This window comes from Falco peregrinus, chromosome 3, assembly GCF_023634155.1.
Source record: "Falco peregrinus isolate bFalPer1 chromosome 3, bFalPer1.pri, whole genome shotgun sequence".
Lineage (NCBI taxonomy): Eukaryota > Metazoa > Chordata > Aves > Falconiformes > Falconidae > Falco > Falco peregrinus.
The window spans coordinates 22,317,392-22,342,522 of record NC_073723.1 but is presented as its reverse complement, the minus strand read 5'-3'; the positions used below and the strand labels follow the sequence as shown (position 1 = coordinate 22,342,522).

At 43.3% G+C, this 25,131-nt stretch overlaps 1 protein-coding gene across 5 annotated transcripts in view; it reads right to left on the bottom strand.

The window, feature by feature from the left end:
- The window catches only part of TRPS1 (transcriptional repressor GATA binding 1), a 219,935-nt gene extending 196,222 nt beyond the window's left edge, over positions 1-23,713 (bottom strand). For 3 of the 5 annotated variants that reach the window (XM_055799861.1, XM_055799863.1, XM_055799864.1), the window contains exon 1: positions 22,848-23,231. Coding sequence is in view for 1 of the 5 variants with exons in the window: in XM_055799864.1 (XP_055655839.1) it covers positions 22,848-22,857 (10 nt within the window). In the remaining 4 variants the exon portion in view is untranslated. Of the gene's footprint in view, positions 1-22,847; positions 23,232-23,602 lie in introns of those variants that run through there. The other 2 variants (XM_055799862.1, XM_055799865.1) reach the window with 2 other exon arrangements.
- Between the last annotated feature and the right edge of the window lie 1,418 nt (positions 23,714-25,131).

The window sequence follows — 25,131 nt, the reverse complement described above, 5'->3', positions numbered from 1 at the left end:
ATACTCTGTAATTAATGACTGTGAACATATATCCTTATTTCCACAGCCTTTGCTCAAGATGTTAAGAACTCCACTCCCTGGACTCAATCCCCCCTGGCATTTTCACTCATGTTACATAAATAATTGTGACTGACTCTCCCCGGGTCCCAGATTTTGAAGATCAGGATCAAAAATCTGCTCAAGATATCAGAATGAGGAAGGAAGAATACATTATGAACTGTACACTATCAACCTGTCTTAATACAATACCCCAACCAGGGGACATTTGAAAAATACAAAAATATTTAGGTAATTTGAAAACAGCACTTAGTATTTCTGCCACACACTATCCAGTAAATACAACACATTACTGATTTAATGAAATAATATGATTTTGTGCCAGACCCCTCAAAAAGTGAGGAGGAACATGTACAGGACATATTTCAAATTCACTGCACTATTAGCACTGATGGCTATTTACACAAATATAGACTTTAATCACAGCAATTTATACATCACCAGTTTTGCTCATGATTTAAATTGGCAGGCCAAAAACATCAACATACACATACAATGAGGTTAAAGGAATAATTTGTGTTTTCACTGTATTTATGAGAAGTGACAACTCAGGAACTAATTATTAAAAGATGTCAGCTGTAACTAGATATAGTTGTTTTATCAAAGGAAGGAGTCTTCCTTTGGGTAGTGACTTGTATACATCTTATCTATATGCACTTACTTAAGAAGTTAGGCAGCTCAACGTCATTTTTTTGTGTTTCCACATTTTTATGTTGATACGTATTACAGATTTCATTCCATGCTTTCTATTTACTAGCTAATCAGGGTTTTTATGGTTTATGAAAGTTGGAATTAAATTAAAAATCATTAAAAACCTCTTTAAAGTATTGGTCGTCAGTTCAATGAAGCCTGAGGTATGTAAGAAAGAAAAAAAAAAAAAAAAAGGATGTTTACAAAACCTGTTTTGCATTTAAAACTAATTTAAACAAAGAATTACATGTGATTTGTTCACTGTACAATTGTTCATCCAATTGTTTTGGTTTAATCACATTCTAGAATTAACAAATTTCATCATCTCACGCTCTATTTTCATCCATAGAATGGAAGAGGAAAATAAGCTTTCTGCTGCTTCCCCCCTCCCAGTTTCGGGTAATCTTAGTTTTGAAAATGAGAGTAACTGAGCAGAATGTAAAATGGAGAAAATAGTGTCACTGCACCAGCAGAGGAAGCCTCTGGCAAAAGCCAATTTAATCACTTCCACAAACGGTTCCAGGTGTTTAGCTAGCCATTTCCACCAGGACTGTGGTGTGACTTTACTTAAAACTTTGGCAGCAAATAGGTAAATAAACACAATCAAACAGCACATCAAGCTGTGTAGACTTATAACTTAACACAGATCAAAATCTGAAAGCCTTATTTTAAAAAGATAAATATTTAAGCCTTTTTTTAAATATAGGGTTTTCTATTTTTTTAAAAAACAAGGTATTTTTTCTTACGCGTTCATTATTAGGTACCTTTGTTATTTATATTAATTAGTTAGGCATGCAATGACTTTTAATATCTACTGCAGTAGTTTCATATAACATCTTTTGGGATAGAAAATATGCTTTAATATGCTATACATTAAAAATCAAACCACATACATGATGCTACCAGTTTAGCTATGCTCCTGCAAGTATCTGCAACATCAGACTGTTATGCATGATGATCACAGAAGAGAAAAAACTGACTGGCAGAAGCCTCAATGGGCTTAAACCAGAACAAAAAAAGTGTACTTAATTTATGAGCTGAAAGTCTGTCTGCACTTTGGCACACACTGCACATCACACCATGTAATTTTATAAAAATCAAATAACTTTGCAAATCACTTCAAATATTTCCATTCTTATTGGTTTTAATCTTGTTTGAAAGGAGAGAAAAAAATTACAGGATGAAATGAAAGCAAAATGTAATGATCTAGGACCATAATTCTCCTGAACGAATGTTCCTAAATGTTTGGAACATGGACCACTGTCAAACTTCAAATGTAACAGGGAACCACTATGCAGCCTTCACATCAAACTTTTAATTAAAAACCCTAAATGGATTATATGATACTGCAGATCGGTATCATACCATCATTATACGTATCTGCAGACCACAATTTGGAAACAAATAAATTAAAGCATTAATTTTCCAAAGGGAATGCTAGTCTCTGTGCTCCTTGGAATACTCATTCTATGTATTGAGATACTACACAGTAGCTCAGCATGCAAATATCTCAAGACCTCCATTCTCTGAGTTTATAACAGTACAAGTGAAAAATACCAGTTTGAGATGGGATTTCTCTCATGAAATGTCATGAGACAATTCCAAGATGATTACATGAAAAAATATTATTTTATCCAGACATCTCCCTCTCCATCTAGATCGCTGGCTGGTTTTTTTCCACAACCAACCTGACCAGGCTCCCATCCTCTCTGTAACGAAGTACTGGTGAAGGGAGGTCAACAAAGTGATTCCCAAAGCTGTCTAGAAAGGATCAGGCTACGCACAGGGAAAGCTCTACATGCTCAGGTCAGGCTTCTCACTGCAGAATGTAGGAGAATTTGGGCAGTTATATATACACACATATATTATTTTTAATATGTATGCATTTGCAACAGAAAACAAAATTGTTTCATATGTATGTGCATATAAATATATGAAGGCATTCAGAAGGAGGTAAAGGGGAACCAAAAAAAATAATTAAAAAAAAAAAAATGCTGTGCTCATTCTAAGGGCTGTATCTAGGTTTCTTGGGGACGGGTGGGGGTGGGGTACAGCGAGCGCGGCCTGCTCGCCGCCGCCGTGAGACCACGGTCACCGCTGTTCTCTGCCCAGTGCTTGAGTGACAGAGCGGGGGCAGCGCCGTTAACCACCGCCGCCGGGGAACCGGGCACAGAGCGAGGGAGCAACCGCCTTCCGCAGCGCTTCCGCAGCGCTTCCGCAGCGCTTCCTGCGATAAGGCGGCCCGCGCCGGCACCCCCGCGCGCGCGCACACGCACCCGCAGCATGCGGCGCAGAGGCTGCATGCGGCGCAGAGGCTGCATGCGGCGCAGAGGCTGCATGCGGCGCAGAGGCTGCATGCGGCGCAGAGGTGACCCGCAGCCCCGCGCCCTGCTTTCGCCAGAGGCGCTGCCGGGGGCGCTGCGGGTCGGGCGGGATGGGGAAACCCGCGGTGCCCCTCCCGGTGCCCCCTCGGCGGGCATCGCCGGCGGGAGCCCGCCCCGCAGCCGTGCTGCGCCGTCAGGCGCGTTCCCGACACGGAGCCAGGGCTGAAATCGCTGAACAGAGGAAGCCGGACTGATACAGCAGTGCAGCTGCGTTTGTTTCCTTCCCCCCCCCCCCCGCCAAGGCCGATGTCAACAAAACCTTCGCTCCAAGCCACCGCATCCCCCCTACCCCTTCCCAAGGTGCTATGAAGTCTTTAAAGATTTGCAAATACGTGTAAATAAGGTTGGGGAGACAGAAGTACAGGCATTAACACCAACACGTCCCCATATCATCCGATAACTTCCCCTTACATGCACAGTACAATACCAGTTTGCTGATCACAGCTTTTCCACTGTACCAGAGCCAAGTGCAGGCAATTACTTACACTTATGTTGACTTTTATAAGAGATAACAGCTATCTCTATGGAAAAGCCACAAGCTGGGTTTTTTTTTCCCTCTATTTTTTCCTTTTTTATTTGTCTTTCATTACTAAACTAGTTTAAAAAAAAAAATAGGGGTTTTGTGTAAGTCACCGCTTCACCCAGCCCTCTGCAGAACCCACGAGAAGAACCCGCAGCCTCCTCGCACGGCCGAGGAGCACTTCCCCCAGAACTGGGAAGCCCTGGACGTACCCCAGCCCCTCCAGCTTTTAAGAAAGCCGAGGTGGGTCCCGAGACCCAGCCAGACCCTGGGAGGCGTGGAGGTGCCCGGGCTGCGCCGGGCCGGGAGCCCCGCAGCCCCCCAGCAGCGCCCCGCAGCCGCGCCCGGGCAGCGCCGCAGCCCCCTGGGCATCGGCGTGTCCCGTCACGAGGCGCTCCTGCCAGCTGCAAACCGCTGGGATCCAGGTGAAACAAGCCACATCGGGCCCTTGCTCCTTCCACTAGCCATGTCCCCCTTGCCAAGATAAAGGCAGGAGCAATCTACGCATTTTTAATGCAAATGAGATGCAGCCCTCAGGCGTTTAGCAAATTGCCAATGCATTGGGGATGCCCCTGCTCTTTTAGCTTTGTTTCCACATGTGCTGAAAGTTGATGAGTGCTGGTTGTGTTTTTCTTCCCACCACTAAAGGACACAGTACAGATATAGGAAGTTGGAAACCCGATGTTTCAGTAGCGCTCGCAGACCAGATGGCCACTGCCAGCATCTTTACTTATTATAACCAGTACGAGTGCCACTGCACTGGTATTTCTAAAACTGATGTTGGGTAATCATAACTCTGAGCCAGTACCTCTGAGCAAAAGGAGAACATACTGCATTTATGGAGTCAGCATCTCTGCGTTGGCGTTTTAAACAAAACTACCTGATGTTTACGCATTTGAGGGAAAAGATTTCTGCATAGATCCACCTGTATTCATAAACCAGGGGCATTTCACCGGCTGCAGAAGCACTACGTGACAGCAAATGAAAGAGGGCTTCCATTGCCTTAGTATGAACTCACATGTGTGTTTAAAGCAGATATTAAAAATATGATTCACCGTAATAAAGACACCCCAAACAACTATTTAAAGTGATTCAAAATACAGCATTTGGGGGTGGGCAGGTGTCCACACAGTGCACCTTCCCCTCCCCACCCCCACCCCCCCAAAAACCACACAAACTCCAATAATAGTAATAAATAGTAATGATAATGGCACATATTTATACTTTATCCAGAAGTACAGCTAGGTTCTTAACAAGATTAGGTCTCGCTTTCAGTTTCACTCACCAGTGAACTAGTCAGCTTGAGGACTGCGTTAAAGAGGTGTGGAGTGTTACTTAGGAGTTACAGAAAGTACATCGGCACGTTAAAGAGACAGAAAAAAAACACCAGTCCCATAATCTATATAGGGAAATGATGGCTAAAACAGAAGATACGAGTCTAACACACTGTTAAATCTTTTCCTCCCCAGCGCAGGACATACAGAGTAACAGGAGCTCTGGATACTTACTAAACTTACGCAGAAGAGTAAGTGGGTATCTGTTGCGTGACTTACAAAGCCAGAGGACAAAGAAGGAGCAAATTTTTTGTGGAAGCCTTGCATCATATAGGCTGTGTTTGCCTCATTCACATCCTCCTCCTTTCACTGCACTTCAATGTGAAGAAGCCAGCCTTAGCAATATTCATCTTAGAAATCCAAAACATTGCAAGTATCACACTGCAGCAACAGATGAATCTGCTTCACATGCATTGACGTACCTCCTCGACGTCTGAAAGAAATTCCAGCTTCAGTCAACCCACAAGAGACATGTTGCCTGACTGTACCTTGACAGTATTGTTTATGAAGAAGATGATTTACACACTCGTAATGATTTAAGCAGCTACTTTGCATACATTACAGAGAGAACCTGAAACATGTGACCTGCTTCACAGGGCAGGATTATACCACTGTTCTTGTTGTGTCATGTGCAACCACATTATTTAGTAGTTAAAGCCCAAGCGAGCACTCTGGTATTCCATTGCCTTTGCCGTGCATGCAGTGCAAGAGTTTCGGCATGCCTCTGAAACCAAAGCTTAGTCTCCCAACTTCTAAAGATAGACAGTTAAATAAATGATATAATTGTCAAAGGGGCTCAGTCAAACCTACCACATGGCTCTGCCCACTCAGGATTATGACGTTTGCTGGCAGACTTTTTAGGACAGGAAATCTTTCATGGTGTTAATAAATTTGTAACAATGATCATATTCTTAGGGGCCACTCCAATACAAACTTTTTATTAGCACTTACACCGCCTCTCGCAAAGCACTGAGAATGTATGCGTGATCATCATCAGTTCAGAATAAACGGTAAGAACTTTAAATCATTTTTTCTGCTGTTGTTAAAAAAAAAAAAAAGAAAAAAAGAAAGAAAAACCAAACAACAAAGTCAAAAGCTTTTCAGAAAAATGCAAACTAACTTCTGAAGAACGGCTGGGCTCATAGCCTGTCAGTGCTCCTTCATAATTTTGAGTTGTTTTTATTGATCCATATACTTCTTATGCACAACTTCATTACTGCTTTGATAATTACAAGATAATTAAATACAAGACAGAGCATGTATCATGCTGGGGAATCATTTAGTGAGTGAACTGTTGTGCTGAAAAGTGGAATTCTTTCTGTCACTCACAGCACGGTGATACATCCGTAACAAACACAACAGGAGCTATTTTGGGGGTGATCCAATGGCCTACCGGAGCCACAGAAGGCCGCAGCAAAATACAAGGTTCAGAATTAGCTGGAAGTCCCACACACAGGCCTCCACACTTTGCAAACACATAGATGAAGAGCACAATCACATGCAGGTTCACCTCAACTTCAGGGCAAATACAGCACTTGCCACATAATATGTAAGAAAAAAGTCAATGTCTGAAAAATTTCAGCGTAAGAAAAGAGAGGAAGATTGGTGGACGGAGGGGAGGTAACTCAGCAGCACCAGGAGTGAGGGCACCAAAACTCTGTTCACAGCTTTGCCACTGGCTCGCTCTAACACTGCAGTTATTTAGACTCCCTGTGCCTTGGCTCACCTGTCAGTACAATGGGTATAATACTTCATCCTGTTCTTAAGAGGCAATTACTGGTTGTAAAATACTCTGGGAACCTTGATTAAAACGCACTGCAGCTTTGTGATAAGTATTCCCTCTGAAAGAGCACGCAGGTTGGGTTGTGACAGTGGGAAATACTACCTGACAGCTCGAAAAGAAAAATAACCGGTCCGAATGAGAAGTATGTGCTTGACCTATGCACACCTGCAGGTGGATCCCTCCTGGAATACTTTTTTTTTCTTTTTTTTTCAGTTGCTATGTGTATATTGCAAAAAGAGGAGTAGTGAGAATAGATAATTAAAAAGCTTTTGAAAAGCCCTGGCATTTTCACCAGAGGATCACAGCGGGCCATCTTCAAGAACTCTGATGCAGAACTATATGTAATTAAAAAAAAATAATTATTTGTAATGCTCCTCAAACCCTGTTTTCATTAAGGAGGGGAGGGGAGGGGAAAAAAAAAAGACAGCTCAATTTAAATATGAATGCTTTTGGAATAAAGAAAATTTTTTAAATTGATGAGCATTCATTTTCCCATACAGTCACATAAAGTCTGAGTAGCTCACGTAAAACATAATTATCAACATTTTAAACCACATTTTCCCCTTGAAAATAAATAAATAAATAAGCATGCCAAAATCTTTTTTGTTCATTAAGAGCCAGATCCAGCAGAAAACATCTGCAGACTTCTAGACCAAGCAAGCCCTGGAAGGCCATGGGTACTGGCTGCACCTCGTGCCAACCCCAAAAATTTGGCTGGTTCAGAAAGATTTAAACAAAACAAAAAAAGCCCTGCAGCTTTACATGTCTGGGAATTGTGGAACTGCGTTAGGTTTATGAATAAAGAATAGGGGTGAGAAAAAAAAAAAAACAATTCCTTTTAAAAAGGAGATCCCTGTCTCTCCTGTCCTCCGCCATTCCAGGTGCTAGACGGGGGCTCCCCTCCCTCCCCAGGGACACTATGGAGCTGGCAACAGTGGCTGTGGCCCCAAATGCACAGTCCACCTGCACCCCCTGCTGCATAGGGGCTGGGGGGGCCCCGAATCTAGCACTCACACCCCACACACACACCCGGCACCTTCAACGGGTGACTGAGCATCCAGCTGCCAGCCACACTCCTGGACACAGAGCAGCTGCCACTGGCAAACCCAAAGGAGCATCCCTGGGATGGGAGCCAGCCTGAGCCATCCAAAGGACACTGCAGGGCCACCACGGAGGGTCTGGCACTGCTGGGGGCTTAGAGCCACCCCTGCGAAGGTGACCCGGGGACGTGCTGGTCTCCCCAGGGCCAGCCACCTCTCTAGCCCCACGGAAGGATTGGACCCTACAAGCAGCTCAGAACTTCTGCCACGAGCTTGAACAAGCTCCAAGGTGCAGTGCAAGGGAAGAGCCTCAGCTACTGTGGGCACCCAGCAGCACGTATTTAGATTTCGAGCTACTCTGAATATGTGTATGCAAACACAGTGCGGGAACTGGCAGCGTCGGCGTGGCTGCCTGCTGAAATAAAGGAAAAGTTTAGGAAGTAAGTTTAGGAAAAGGGCCCTGTTACTGCAGCAGATGAAAATTAAAGAACCTGCTTCTAGGATAGTTGCCACATTTTTAGACTTTTGATAGAAATAATGGCTTTTTCTGACTAGCCCTTCACTACATCCCCCTTTGCGAAAGCCAAGAAACCTCCCGCTGATTTAAGTCACATCTCATCTTCTGCCCCGCTCAGGGACCAGCCTGTATTTCAGAACAACACCCAGCTCACCTTGTGCGGCTAGCCCCACACGGGGAAAAGGACCGGGCAGGTATTAAAAGACCAAGTAACAGTACACCCATGTGTTCTGCATAAAGCCATCCCGAAATTTTGGTTTTGCAGTGTTCATTTTATAGACACCTCCTCAAGAGGAACAGCAGCTGCAGTATGCTGCCTTGGTTAGCAAGATGTGATACACGCAGAGATATATACTTAGGAGAGCACAGAGGGACTCTGTGCGATCACCATGTAACTGCAGACACTCTGCAGGTGTGTATTTACAATACTATTTATATAGTGCCGAAAGTGGACTACATTAATATACCGTGTGCATGATTCACTGTCATTAGTCCTGCCTTCCAATAATGTGGACCCTAATATAAATAATATCACTAGAGCCTCTCCCATACAATACACAAACTTGTTAGTTTAGTTATATATACAAAATTTCCAACTGCACTTAGATTTTTTTTTAAATTATAACAAGTTCTTGAAGTGAGACCTTTGCTTATGAGTTGAAATTAGCCAGCTGACAAAAAAAAAAAAGCAAACCAAGAAGCCAAGAGACTTGTACTTAAAATGCTGAATAAGTTGGTTATCTTAAATAAGTAACACTAATCTGAACATGAACTAAAATAAATCATGTATTTTTACAACACTAGATACAAATAACCATCATATTTATCATTACAGCTCTATATACCTGTCGGATTACTGCTTTCAAAGCCTTAAGAAATGTACCAGTGTCTTTGAATTAAAATGCACTTTCTTTATGCTAAATCCATGAAGGTGCTCTTGTGGGAAACACTGCATTCTACATTAATTTTTTATTAAAAAAAAAAAGCTTACACAGCCTCAGAAAAAACACCAAGTGGCAAAATCCCAACTTTGTCCATTCATCCTTTGATTTTGTCTTTGCCATAATAAATTCTATGAAAATGTTGCCAGAAATAAAAGTTACCCTTTACAAGGACTTTTTCATCTTTCTCTAAAACCAGGGAGTAAACAGCCTGCAGTTCTATCAAACCTGATGCACAGCACATTATAAAGATGAGCTCTTTTCTGCCCATATCTAACATTTAAGGAGGAAAAGAAAAAAGAAAAAAAAACACTTCCCTTGAAACTCTTAATTCTGGCTACATAACAGCTCAGTAAGACACCAAGATAATGTCTCACACATCGAAACAGCATTAGTAGTAACATCTGCAAACTCACACAATTAAGGAACCAGTGTTTTCTATACAATTTTTAAAAAGTGTTTTAAAATGCCTCTGCCCATTCTATGCACTGAAAGCCGTAAATAACTGGATCAGTAAGTAAATTCACCATCTAGCAGAAGAATGATTCTTGAGATTAACTCAAGAAAGTAAAAGCTGAAGAGCTTGCTGCTAGTAGCTGATGGGATAACCCAACTCTAAAGTCAGAAAGAGCAAAGTATCTCCCTTTCATTAACAGTGGAGGGGGAAAAAAAAAAAAAAAAAAAAAAGCTTTAAAAGGTACATAATTAGTTAGCTTTGTAGTGATTAATTCAACAACTGCAAAGCCAAAAACAACTTCAGGCACTTAACCATGAAACTGTCAGTTCCCTTTGCTTGACAATAAAGCATCCAAAAAGTAAACAACTTCTGTGATTTTTCTATATGTGTACTCCATCATGAGAAGACGATAACAAAAGAATTACCAGGCAAGTTCAGCAGAGGCTTTTTATACCTTATGGCCCGTAACACAGAGGTGAGACGTGCCCAGATTCCATTCCTTTTCCTCACTGCCAGCTATAAGAAGACAGTTCATATGGTTCCCTAAAACTTTACAGAAGGGATTGAAAATCTTTTCCCCAGGAAGCAAAGCGCTCATACCAGTAAGGGAGCTCTGAGGATGACGGGACCCCTATACTCTCCATATCAAGGCAAAAGCAGGCAGCAGCTCTTGCTCAGACCAGCTCTCCCAAGGAAGCAAATGGAAGCTCTGCCCCGGTAAGGAATGCAAAACTGTACACTTTATCACCTCTTTTAAACAAACTCCAAAACTGAGTAACTATTGAACAAATCAAAAAAGGGCAGGAAGCTGAAAAACAAATTAAAAGCACAAATCAAAGTATTCCTCTGACCTGCAAACATTTAATTCAGGCATCTTCTTCTTTCAAACAAGATGCCTATGAGCATTTTGGTGGCTGCTCATAACCAAATGTGTCACTCGCAAAATTATAGTGTTTGGGGAGGGTACCAGGCAACTGAAAATGGCTTTTGCTAGAAGTATGTCACAAGCACATCTTTTAGTCACCTCAGAATTGCACACAACTTCGCTTCATTCCTTCGCACTAGCTGCATGCAGATTGCTTCACAGAAATACAACTGCAGTAATCTGCTTGACAGTAAACAGTAATCAGTAAATACTGTTTACTGAGGAAGATACATGCCCCTGCTATTCCCTCAGCTTACCTATCCCCCATCTCTGCCTTCCACTCTCAGTTCCCTTGCTCTCAGAAATTTTAGCGGAGGGAATAAATACAGGTAGTGAAACAGTGAAATCCCATAGCTGGCAAGGTTTACCTCTCTGAATGGACAAATTCTTCAGTGTCTGGAGCTGCGTGGAGTTAAGGATTAGATTCTGACCAGGGAAAACACAGGAAAATAGTAATAAATATCACACAGTAATACACGGGAACTTTGGTCCCAATGTGATTTTTCTATAGTATCCTACAATAAATGACATTACAACATCCATAATCTCAGCTCATATATCAGAGTGCTCTCTCCACTCTCCTTCTTGCCCTTCTTTCTTTCATGTAGTACATTTCCTAAGAAGAAGTACTTTTTTTCTGCAAAAGTACAGTCAATGCAGTCCGGTTCCTGACTGAAAGCAGCACAGTAGCTCAGTGAAAACTGCCACGGACCATATCGTGCTGCACGGAGCTACAGCTGAGGCGTGACCGGGGGTTTGTGGCAGCATTACCCTGGTAAGGTCTCGTCCGAAATTCCTTCTGACAAGACAAAGGAAGTCACAGTTTTCTGGAGAGCAAAAAAAATAAATAAATTGTATTCATATGCAGTAAGAGCACTTCATGTCATAGTGGATTTTACAATATCCTAGTTCTCCTATTCAGGCATGTGTCTTTTGGGCAGTAAATTCTGAAAACCCAAGAAGGTAAAGCTTGCTTAACCATGAGTCTCCTTTCACCCAGTAAAATAAATTCCACAGCTGTTTTTTTTCTTTCTCCTGTGACTTTTTTAAGCTTCTTCCCATTGACAACTAGCCACTGACACGCTCTACTATTGAAACGAAAATCTTTAAAAATGCCAGCTTTTAAGATTCTTAATTTTGTCCCAGTCAGGTAAATTTTTTTGCACTAGAAAGTTCAGCAGATCTGCCAGGTCATCTTTGTTAGTAAAGATTTTCGCATGCACAAATAAAAGTTGAGAAATTACTTACGGGGAAAAAAAAAAGGCGGGGGGGGGGGCTAGACAAACCCATTGTAAATGTTCCTTAGATAATGCAGTACCACAGCAAATCTCTAAGGAAAGTTAAGCTGAGACTGCCATGAACACCAAATAAATTTGCACCACTGGGTTGTTTAAGGTCCAATAAATCTTACTTCCCGATGGTTTTAAACCTCCAGAAAAGTTTTTCAGCTCTAGACTCTGTATGTTGTAACAAAACTGTCTACCTACAACCTATTGACTCAGATGTGCCATCTGTGAGAAATATTTTCAGAACATACTTATGTTTGCAGAACTACCAAATTATGAAAACCTTCGTTAAGAAAAAAACAAACCACACACATATACATACATTAAAACCAACCGAACAACTTAACTCTTTTTCTCTTTGCATGATAATGCTCAAGAAAGTTGGTTAAAATTGCCCCTATTTCCAATTCAAATTCTTATTAATTTATTTGAACTATCTCACGTTGCAGTCAACAACTGCAAAGCAATAAAATCCATCACAGTTCAGACATGATATACTGAGCAACAGCAGAAAAGCCAAGGGTTAACGTCAACCAAAGAAATCACACCACTGTATGATTTATCTGATACTGTGAAAAATACTAACAATTGCTGAAAACAAAATCAGATGGCACAGACAAGCATTTTATTTACCATGCTGCAACTTTTTGCAGGTTCGTTACATCAGAAGCACATTCTGTGGATGATGGAAGCCACCACTTCCCCTGGCCTGTCAAAAACACCCTGATGCCCATGCATGGCGTACAATTTTATGAGGGCATTACAGCCTGCTTACATGGATATACCTGTAATACTGGAGTTTCAGTCACTCCACTGTTCATTTCTACAAGCCTTTCACAGGGTAGTTAGTAAGGAACAACACAGGGTAGTTAGTAAGGAACAAGAAAGCATAGCCGTGAAGCCAGTGAGTAGCAGCAGGGCTGAGAAGCAGGTGCATGCCTAAATGTACTGTTTAATTTTCATTCCCCTTTTGGAAGCAAAGTGATTTCAAACCAAATGCATCGATTTTAAAGGTGGCCAGACCAAAGGGCAGCCTCGTGCAGCAAGGTGCTGCTTGACTATCCTGAGCGGGGCAGTCAAAAATGCAAGATGGAGCCTTACAAAATGTCGTTAGTGTGTCCTCAGCCCAGGGAAACTGCTTTAAAGTAGCAACTGTAAGAAAGCCTAACATGAATTCCCCCAAAACCACAGCTCCCTCTCAGTAAGCTGCAACATAATTAGGAATTTTCCCGATGAGGATCAGATCTTACTCTAGATGAAGCTAGCAGTTGTTTTGTCCCTTGCAAGTACAGGGGGGAGATCAGGGCTGTAATCAGAGGGGTTTAATCAATCTTTGGTCGTATCTAAGTTTCTGCCAGGTTGCCAGGCAAAGCAGCTTAGATTCACAAAAATCACTCGCCTGAAAATCAAAACAGCCCAAATATTAAAAAAAAAGCCCCAAACACACAAACAAACAAAAAAATCAAGTTATGCTAACTTCGTTTTCTCGCTAGCCAACTTAATGTCATAAACAACTGAAAGGCAATGATGCAAAATGGATTCTTGCCTAGATTTGTAAACTTTTCCAAGAGTTGTAATATCCTGCATTTGATGACATCATGAAACTAACCACAAGTAAAAGTTGGTTTTCAATTTGTTCTACTTTTCCCTCATTAGTCTCTGTGTCAGAAATAGAATAAGAACCCTCATTAAGTCACATTAAATTCTTTAAACTCATTAAGGGCTCAGAGAAAGAACAATACAAACACTGGTGTTTTTGTAAAAAAAATTATGCAACACAGATGGACTTCCATTTCTATGTATTTTTAGACTGTATGTATGTGCGTATAGCAGCCAGAGAGAGACCGATATGCATGAGGGAGAAACGGAGAGGCAGCGTAAGAGAGACAACAAGGCAGAGCATACCTTACATATGACAGAATGATACCTAGATAAAAGTGGATTATGCATGATCACTTCAGACCTGATATAGATGAAGTGCTTAATGCTTTGTATCCTGAACCGTGGCAGAGCTGGAGCCTGAGCCATACCCCACATTTCTTTTTTAGTTAACAATTCCTCAGGACTTTTTCTGGTGAGACGACAACCTTGAGGGCTACACAGCCAGCAGCAATCAAGTGGCAGTCAAACTTTTTGTCCATCGACTACTTTGATTGCTGCTGCTGTAGCCCAACATACTCTCTGACTGTAGCCAGAATTACATCTACTAATCACGCTTGTGGACTTACACGTAAGATACAGGTGTGTGCAGAATTTCAACAGTCTTGGAGTGCAAAGGGTAGGTATTTGTTAGAAGATTTATTGTAGCTGAATGACTCAGATATATGTTGTTGATAACTTCTGATCTTACCCCCCATAAGACTGGAAATATGAGTGCAATGCCACAAAATTATTTACATGCATATAGTATGCTCAAACTATTAAAGGATTAATATAATCCTTGTGTGTGTGTGTGAGAGAGAGAGAGAGAGAGAGAGAGAGAGAGAGAGATGTATCATGCAAATAGGAGTTTAGTTATAAAGAAAACTCTGAAGAACGTGGAAGAAGACTAATCAGATGGCATAAATTTCAGATGTTTGTAGCAGGCAACAGAAAGAAAACAGTATATACAGTAGACGGAAGACCTGAGTTAAATGTTCCTTTCCTTTCCACCACTGTGACAGCTGAAATGAGATGTGAGATTGTTAGTGACATGCCCCAGACCTGAGCATCCAGAGCTGGGCACCAGGGTGGCACGGGCAGGCAGCCTCCGCTTGCAAGCTCTCCTGTTTCTCTAGCAGATTCAGATACTGTTTACCTGCAAGGCACAAGGTAAGGCTAATCTATTTTCACAAGCTTTTGCCTCAGGTATTTGGGGCAAGGTTTAATTTATTAATTGTGTGTGTGCGTCCATATCTACGTGCGCAGGAGGGGAAAGCTCGGCAACGATCAGCATGTATTGCATTTTTGGTTCATATTCTGTAACTGCAGCTGGCAAATGTCTGATAGGTATATTTAATACACCTAAAATGAGAACATTAAATAGAAAAGCAAACTATACTCAGATTAGGAAGCTGAAATTGGAAGTATCCTTCTTTCATGAACCAACGTTTCATCTGCATAGTAAGTTCAGGATGATGTTCCACATAACTCACAGCATTTGCTGGAAGAGCAGCAGCATGTGAGAAAGTTAAGAAGAATCATACTTTGGAAACACTGAAAACCTTCTACCCCCAAAGAAAATTGCTTTATCCTAACTCATTTAACTTCCATTAAACCACATCTGCACACAGGAATTTTAGGCGATACTTAACTTCAGTATCTACTTCAAACTTTTTTTTATATCAGTTGAGAATTCATTTTTGAAAATAATCCCAGTAAAGTCACTGGGATATCCAAAAGTAGTCTGCAAGGTATCTTGTCTAGGCAGAGCAGGCTATTTTTTTTTAATTACTAGCAAAAATCCCCCCTTGCTTTTTTGTGAACGACCAAGCTGTATGTTTAATTTTTTAAGTTTCAGTACGTATTTCAGACTTGCAGACTTTGCAAAGTAGGTCAGGAATACCCAAAGGATACACATTTGAAGGCTACAGATAGCAGAACACACCATTTACGGCTTTGTATATACACATACATACACATTCTATATAATATAGGTAGATAGAGTCAATGATTTAAACACATTACATCTATACTCTGTGTTTCAAGAACATTCAGATATTTACACTGTTAGATCACCACTCATTTTAGACCTATACTAGTGCCAGCTGCCAAAAAAAGGTACACAAATCAAAATATGTTACCTTTGTTCAAACAATACTGCTGTTCATTATATAATAGAAACTGTCATGCTTAATCTTCCAGGAACCAAGACCTGGTACATTCTTGGATCAGAGGTGGCTTGAAATGGTTTGAGGCAAAACTGAAGCATATTGTTTAAGTAAATCTTGTTGAGAAACATAAGCACATTGATGATTTTTAGCATCATCTTTTACAGACTGTTTTTTTTCCCCCGATATATTAGTAAACTAAAAATGCTGGCATATTGTCCAAATGCAGAAAGATGAACACATCAGTGCTTTTCCTGTAACATTTTTACAATATCAAATTATACATTCCCTTCTGCACTGTCAGCCTCACTAAATGTAAGGGGGGATCTGAAAAGGATGCTTGAGCACAGATGCCGCGACAAAGTACAATGTACCTATGAAAATTACATGTTGACTTTGAGAATACCCCAAAACTATATTTTTCCCTGGGAATTATCCGTATCATCCAAGTACCCCAATGGTTATTGTGGGCACTAAGCTACAGGCTGCAATGTTCATTTCCCATTAGACTTGAAAAAATTGCCAAAAGCAGCATTCTAAAATATATCTACAGCATGATCTTGAGAAATACAGAGAAATGGCAGAAATGCTTTAAATTCTTCAGAGTTGGAACTTTTTAAACTTGTATTTTAAACTGAATAAACTCTAAGTAAGTATAATTCACTTACTGAGGAAAATCTGTTTGACAACATTACGACTCCAGCACTTCTTCAGATTTTTAAGACTACAAAGGACGTATTTTACAATTTCATCTTTAACAACACAGATTATACAAAATTCATCAGGCAGACACAATCTTACTTAGAGACAGACACAGACACACACAATCCTGCAGAGGCCAATCCTGCAGCCTTCACTGAATTCAAAAGTCCCCCTGACGTCAATGAGTATTTTTCAAGAATGAGAATTGCAGGATCAGGCCCAAAAAGTGCTTATGAAGATGAGATGTTACTTCAACAGATTGAATGTTAGATTAAATATAAAGATTGAGGCAAGACAAGTCTGGGGTTTAAACCCTAGGGAGGATTGACATTTAAAGTGTTGCCACTGAATTATAGCTCTCCACATTGGGTGGGGTAACCTCCTACTGGGTGGAGTGTCTCCCCTAAAGGAAGGGAAAACTGGCACAAGCCAACTTGGTCTTTGAACGATTTCCCTACTTGCCAACTTATGAAGTCGTCCTGACGTCAACTTCGTCAAGAAAGTCTATTGCCCAACTCAGTCTTTTACCATAGAAAGTTTGCTTGTGTTCAAAACCCCAGCAGACGTAGAAGAGAATTTAAGGAAATAAGCCAGAAAACTCTAAACAAAATAAAGAAATAAGGAAAGAAAAGCAAAGAGTAGAATGGATTTTCTTACATACAGTTAATGTTAAAAAAATCCTTTTGTTGGGTTTTCTTATTTCTAATATCAGCTTAATACAAATAGATACAGATCACTAGAGACTATTACTAAACATATTTTAAAATCTGGTTTAGCTTTAAAATATGGGGTGGCGAGCGCACATAAAGTGGCCGCTCGGCAAGATACGGTCTCTCCAGTCTTCTGCAATGAACAGTGAATATCCTCCCCATCAGCGTCACTAACAGGTGTAAAACACTCTCACACTAGGAAAACAATATTCACTGAACTGCCACCAAAGGTATGTTTAACATACTATTATTCTTTGAATCAAAATTAATTGTTTCTCCAAAAGAAGGCTTTGGGTGCTGGGTGGAAGAGAAGGGGCGGGGGGGGCTGGGGGGTAGGGGTGTCAAACCAGAAAAAGAAAATGGATAAAGCATCTCAAAATGCCCATGGGAAAAAAAAAATAATAATCAGAAAACAGTGTAAGTTACCGTAACCTGAAATGCACCAGCCATCACAAAGAGCAATTGGAGAAATCCAGCAGAGCTCAGCAGGAAAGATTTTTAATAACAGATTGAAAAACAAGAATAAAAATAACTGCATCAACAGGGCCTTTCTTCCTCAGGCCACAAGCCCGTTTTTACTTGAATTTAAAAAAAATGACAGTTTGGCCACTAAAACCAATCCAGAACATTATTAAAAGTTAAAAGCTACCAATTACTTCTGTCTGTTCTTTTAAAGCAAAGTTTGGCATTACGTCAGTTGGTTTAAAGAAAACAAGAAAGAGAGAGAGAAAGAAGGAGAGAAAGTTTCCTGCCTGTATAAATTAAACCACCAGGGAAGGTGTCTAGCCACTTGTAAAGCATTTATTACAGGTTTTTAAAGGGCTAGTAACATTTTAAAAATTAAATATTTTAAAATACATTTAAGAGAGAGAGAGGAAAAAAAAGTCAATCTGAGTCTGGAAAGAAAGCAGACTTACAAGAAATTAGACATGCATGAACTGCAGCTAAGAAAGTAAAAATTACTATTAGCACTAAACCTCGCAATTCAATGTAATTCTCTTTCCAAGGCAGAAATAATCGCATTGTAGCTGCTCTATTCGCATGCATCCCCCACGAGCACGGAAAAGCTCCACTGAACTTTACAGGATGGAACCAACTGGGTTCCGTAGGAACATCCTATGGAAGCACAACTTGTGGCACCTATGCAATTTAGTGAAGAATTTTCTCTCTGTAGCTTTTCTAAATCTATGTACAGAGACCTGCAGCAGGAGTAAGATTCCTTAGTTAACGCGGCAGGACCGTAATAAAAAAAAAAATAAATCACCGATAGAAAGATTAGCAATTTCTGTTAAGTTTTAGATGTATTTTCCATTGGTGGTGATGTTATTAAATTTTAAAGAACCACTTTAAATGTACTAGAAAAGAAGAAACTGATAGCACAGAACATGAATAAAACATAGATGGCTATTCAGCAAAGTTTCTTACATGCAGCTACGCCAGTTCACCTAAATCACAGTCTTCTAAACCCGTAACACCAAAACAGAGACTCCTCTGACTCCAGACGACACGTCAAGTGGAATGGTGTTCAGCTGCGCAACGCTTTTGGGGTGTGACAAAATGTCCACTGGGGACTTAAATCAAGACAGTGGTAGTTATTCTCCCATTGCTCTGTGTTTCATTTGATCCTTGGTCTGCATGACAAGAAGTCAGAATAACATGCCACCGCTTCTCTCCCGGCTGTGCTCCTCTGCCCCAGCAGCATTTCTTGTGTTCTGGGCACGTATACAACTGGCTAAGGAGCTGCGTTCTGGAAGGCCCTTTATTGATTAGGTGCAAAACAACAGCAAGAAGGGAATAATAAGCATAACCCGAAAAATGTAGTTGCATGTTTTGCCCTTGTAAACATTTACTATTTAATGGTGTAATTGTACTTTAATCCTTCACATCATCTGATATAACTCATTACGTGTTTTTCTTTTAATTAGCAAACACACAATCCAAAAAAAACAAAGCACAGAAAGTTTGTACGTACCATAAAAAAACTGAAGTGAAAATAGTCTTAAAGTAATCAAATGTTCTCTCTTTGGATGCAGGCTTATCTCTTTAATGTCAGAAGACAGCTTCATTGGCACAGGGTAAGAAAAAGAACTCCCTAATTCATGACAGTACCAGGAAGAAAAGTTCTTCTCCAGAAGGACTGGAAAGGGCACTTTTATTTATCTTCTGGACAGACAAAAATAGTAGAACCTAGACCAGATACGCTGTAATTAATGTATCCAAAGGTCAACAGGCAATGGTATTTATACAATAGATGGGTGCAGACTATGCTGGTTATAGTATTAATCACCGGTATTTGAAAATAGCATTGTTTTCTTACTAGGTAAGAACTTTACAGAGAGTTTCAGAAACAAAAAAGAAACTTTTTTTTTTTCTTTTTCATACCTGCCTCCTATTCTTTTTGACCAATTGCTTTTTAACTCGTGGGGTGCAATATCTGGGACAAAAATGCCCAAGTTTACAGTCACCTAGGACTGCCAAAACTAGACCCAGACTACCTCACTAGTTGTGTGGAGGAAACTAAATTAAGCAAGGGCAAACACCAACTGGAAAGTTGTCAGTTTACTGAATGAATGGCTTCATTTTACACACCAGTTAGCATATCTTAATCAGAATATATTTCTGTTCAAGGCCGATACTTTTACTACCAGGTGGCAGTTTGTTTTAACTGAAACTGTATTAAAAGTGTAATTTATTTCCACTTTACTTTCACCTAACAAAAAGGGTTGTCAGATTCCCAGCCTGTCATGTTCAAAAATATTTAACCATAAACTTTCTCACAATGTTATATTTGGTGTTACCCACAAACCTTTATTAAAGCGATACTGCCAGTGTGGCTGCAGTTAAGATCTGAGAATGTTTCTATTAAGATTATTACATTAAAATATTGTCAAGAGTTTGTAAGAGACATAAATATTCATACACATATGCCCCCAACCCCAACTTAGAACGAAAGTTCCACATAAAAAGAAAAATGTAAATACATACTCAAAGTTGTCTGTTTGTAATTAAAATTTTGGGTTTTTCCTAAATGTCTTTGCTAATTTTTTAACTCTTTCACACTGTAATGTAAAATAGTTTTGTTTCAAAGCAACTGCCTGATAAAATGCTAAAAGTGGTAATTCGCATGAACAGAAAGTAATTAGTCATTGTTTGCACAATGCTTTGAAAATACAAAACCTTATGTGTCAACTAGCATTAAAATATAATATAATTGAAATACAGACATTTAACAAGCAACCATTGCATCTCAGACACCCGAGTCCACACACAGGAATTAGCACTACACTGTTATTAATGCATAATCACGATATGTGAATAATAATATTCTTCACACGCAGCCAGAGCATGCATGATAAAAGTTTACTACAAACAACAGACAACGCATGACAGAAAAATAATCCTGCTAGGGATCCATCAAATAACACTGAATTTACTTGATCACTGATAAAAACGTAACACAACCTGCAAAGTTACCATATAAATTATTATAAAAATGCATTAAAAATGAGAGGATAACCTGACTACATCGTGTTTGATGCCCGAAGAAGTCTCAGATCTCTGAAGTTGTCATTTACATTTTTTTCCCCTTTATTAACATTACTATGGAATAAAGAAAAAAAATGAAGCCATACTCTCACAGGCAAAGATTGCCCAGTGTTACTTAAGAGTCTGTTTTAGAGGAACACAGGCAAAACATGTAAACTTAAAAGCTGATGCAACTTTGCCCTTTACTTACTTTGTTGTGACTATGTATATGCAAAGTTCCAAACAAGGAAAAATTATTATAGGTAACAAAATTTAAAAAAAAGCGATAATCAGACAGAACAGGGTGGACTATAAACTGCATACTCTTCTCATATATAATCTCTCTTGGTTTTAAAAAGGTGAAACAGATTTCTGTTGTCAAAAACAGTCTGAGGATTAATTTGTACGTAGGCACTGATACACTACTGAACCGAGCATTATTGATACAATGTGGCAAACCTCAAAGCAGGTATACATTTTTCAAGGAAGAAAAAAATACTTTCTTCCCCCCCCCCGCCTCCTCCCCAAGCAAAAGGTTCCACTTGTTTGGTTTTACCACGTTATTAACAAACTTTCATTCTGTGGTTAAAAAAGTAAAAAAAAAAAATCTTTCGAAGTGTTGATATCATTTCCAGACAGTCTTGTCAGCATCACAATTTACAGGAAATAGTTGATGTTCTCAAATAAACCCTGTATTTACTCATAGACCCAGAGTACTGAAAAAAAAAAAAAAAAAAAAAAGAAGTCCTCACTCTTTTGGAGGACTTGTTTTAAATGTCACTCTGGTGGAATATCTGAGAGCGCTGTCTAACCTAACACACATATTGTGAACATGAGGCAAACACAAACTGCACTTCAGAAGACTACTGTAACTTTTATTCTCATTTTGTCCACGTCAGGAACTGGCTCTTACCACTACTTTCCTTTGCTGCCCCTTGCATTTTTAAGTCTGGCAGTCTTCTCTACATGTTCAACTTTTCCTAAAACCAACAGGAAAGTAACATGATGCCACCAACATCCATAGGATTCTGTTGCGTAGTTGAAGAAGACTGTGTGAATGGCAAAGAAGTTTGATGGTTCCTTGCAAGACCTACTGAACTCGATTAAATAAAACCTGAAGTGTATTAAATTATTGTTTGTTTCAACCAACATTCAAAACGCACTTCGTGCTGTAAAAGCAGCAAAGGCAGCATGGTCCGTGTAACAGCTTACACTCTTTTACCTAGAAAATATTTTCCCCTTGGAGGGGGTTTGTCGCCTTGGTTCCCCAAGGGTGCCGAGGTGGCCCTGGCTCCAGCCCTGCCAGGCAAGGTACTGGCACTGGCAGAGGAAGGAGTGATGGAGGGGAGACATCTCTCCACTTCAACTTGTCACTTGTCCCCACAGCTCGAAGTTTGCCATTTACAGATAGAAAACACAACCGAATGCAGGAGAGGGGGGAAAAAAAAAAAAAAAAAAAAAAAGGTAAAGAAGGCTAGCGGGCCCCACTAGAAACCGCGTAGGAGTGCCGGGATGTCTGAGCGCCTTGATTTGCAGCAGGGAGTCAGATAAACAAAGCCCCTGAAATGTCAAGCCCCCTCGGGGCGCCGCTGCAGTCCCAGGGCAGCGCGGCGGCGAGCAGCACCCCCGGCCCGACCTGCCAGGCCCCGCGGCGCTCGCCCCCGGCCCGGGCCACCCCGGCCGCCCAGCGCCCGTCCCCTCCACGCAGCCCCGCCGTCCGCGGGCCTCGCCCCCGTTCATCCCCCTCTGCCGTAGGGCGAACACGCGGTAAGTACCGCGGGGAGCAGCCCCCGGCCGGCAGCCCCCCAGGATGGGGGAAGGGGGAAGCCAGGCGCTCCACAAAGTTGTGGCAGGCAGGGGAGAGCCGAGCGTGGGGACGCAGCGCTGGAGCAGAGCTTCGCCTTTAAGAGGGAAAAGTTTTACGTCTCTCTGCGCTCTGATTTCAAAAAAAACAAAACAAAACAGGAAAAAAAAAAAAAAACACAACACCACAACCATGTCGCCTTTTCCCCCGGTGTGACCGGGAGGGACCCAGAGCCCCCCTCCCGGCGCAGCACAGCTCCGTACCCGGCCTCTCCCGGAGTGTCCCCGCGCAAGGAGGGGGAAGAGGGGAAGGGGGGGGGGGGGCGGGGGGAGGAAAAAAAAAAAAAGTTTTTCCCAAACTTACTACTCTTCATGATGGTGTCTCTGTGCCCCGCTTGTCAAGATCCCCATTAAAACTTCCAGCAGCGGCAGGAGCGGCAGGACTGTGCGACTGCAGCTCATCGGATGCAAACCCTCTTTGCTCGTCTTCTACTTCCACCCCCCCGCGTCTCCCTTCCCCTCCCCCCGGAGCGCCCCGGTGCCGGGGAATCGCGGCCGCGGAGATAAGGCGCGGAGAGGCGCGGAGGGGAGGGCACAGCCGCACCAGCCCGCGGCCGCCGCCGCCGCTCCCCTCCCCGCCTCCGGGCCAGGGGGCTGCTCCCCCTGCCCGCCGCCGCTGAACTTGACCCTCCGGACTCCAGCGGGGCTACCGCGGTTTTGAAGTCGCCAATTTCCAGCCATCACACATGGCTTTGACCCACCGGCGGGTGGAAAGGGGGGCGCTGGGGGGGGGGGGGGGGAGGATGCACCAAAAAAAGCCTGTGAAATCCGAGCACAGCCCCCCGCTCCCTGCGGCTATGCCCACCCCCCGCTTTTGTTGTTTTGATTCTTTTTCTTTTGTTGTTTGGGGTTTTTTTTTGGGGGGGTGTATATTTTTGGGGAGAGGGGTGCACACGCGCTGCCCCCCCCCCCCCCCCCCCGGGCACACGCCGCGCCGCCGCGGGCGCGGCGCCCCCCCCACCCCCCGCGCCCGCCGCCGCGCCGCCCCCTCCCGGCCCGCCGGCCGCGGCGCCCTCCCCGCCGCCGGGCCGCCCCCGCCCGCGCCCCCCCGCGCCTTACCTGTTGATTAACCGTCAGCAACAGCCCCGGCAGCCTGGAAGATGGTGGAGCCGCGGCGTGAGCCATGAACCGTCTCCTGCTGCTGGCGGAGTTGGCCGCGGATTATGTGGCGGTGGCCGGGGAGGGGGGGGGGGGGGCGGGGGGGCCGCGGCGCCGCTGCCTCCCCCCTCGGCCCCGCTCGGCGGGGAGGGGGCGACGGGCCCGCCGGCCGCCGGCGGGCGGTGCGGTGCGGGGGCGGGGGCGGGGGGCGCGGCGGGGCGGGGGGGCGCGGGCCGGGGCACGGCGCGGCGGCCCCGCCGGCGGCGAGGCGGCGGCCTGGGAGCGCGGGGCGGCCGGCGCGTTATCAGGACTGTTATCGCTTGTCAGGACCTCCGTCTCCCCGCATTACGTCAGTTTCAAGACACCAACACTATTAATATCAAAGGAGCCTTCGCGGAGGAAAGCGCCACCCCAGACGGAGCGCCCTTAAAGAGACAGTGCAGGCGGCCCCGCCGCGCGGCCCGCGCCGCCCCCCGCCGCCCGCCTCCGCCCGCCGCCCGCCGCGACGCGACGCGGCCTCCGCCGCCGGGCCACGGCCACAGCCACGGCCACGGGCGAGCGCGGCCCGAGCGCGGGCAGAGGGAGGCCGCGGATGAGGCGGGTCGCCCCGCGGCCGCGGGGGACTTGGGCGAAGTTGGCTGCAGGAATCCCCCGCAGGCCACGGCCGCACCCCGAGCGCGGCCCGCGGGCGGCTGCTCAGCCTGCTGCTGGCACCGGCGCCGGCTGCTCTCCTGCGGCACCAAAAAAAAAAGGCGGGGGGGACACGACACCCACGCGCGGCAACAGCCGCCTCCCCCGGGAGAGCCGGGCTGTGCGCGGGGAGCGCGGGGAAACGCACGTTTAGCGTCACCCAACCCCCCGGCCCGCTTCTTGTGCGGGTGTCGTGGCAGCGGGACTGGCACCGCAGGGGTTGGGGGGCAGTGTCCCCCGCTACAGCCCGCGCTGTGACACCAGCCGCCAGGCAGTCCCGGGCTGCTGCGCCGGGAAGAGCCTTGCAACTTTTCCTGCCTGTGCAGAACCTTTTCCATTCAAAATACTCCGGTTCCTCCCGTGCTACGAATTGCCAGAAGTCTGTATGTTAAAGTAAAAACACTCTCTAAGGAGAAGCAGTACATAAAAGGTTCCTGTGAAAGGGTTTTAAAAGCCCAAATATAGTAGGCGTTAAAAACTATGTAAACATTTGTTGGGCATTTGGACACAATTTTTCTGCAGTTAGGTGACTTTATATGGCATGTTTTTCCTCCCATGCAAGTCGTTTTAAACTGATTTCACATTAAAATAGACACTCTCCAGTTGCCTGCAACTACTAACGCCTTATTCGAGGGAGAAGCTGCAAAAGAGTTAAATTATTACAACGTGAGAGATGAAGCTGCTTCCCCCCAAATGTTTGAAATGACATAACTTTTTCCTTACAATTTTATTTTCAAATACATGGTACAGTGTAAAGTGTAAAATCTTCAGAGATACAAGCTGACGCAAATGAAACCGCA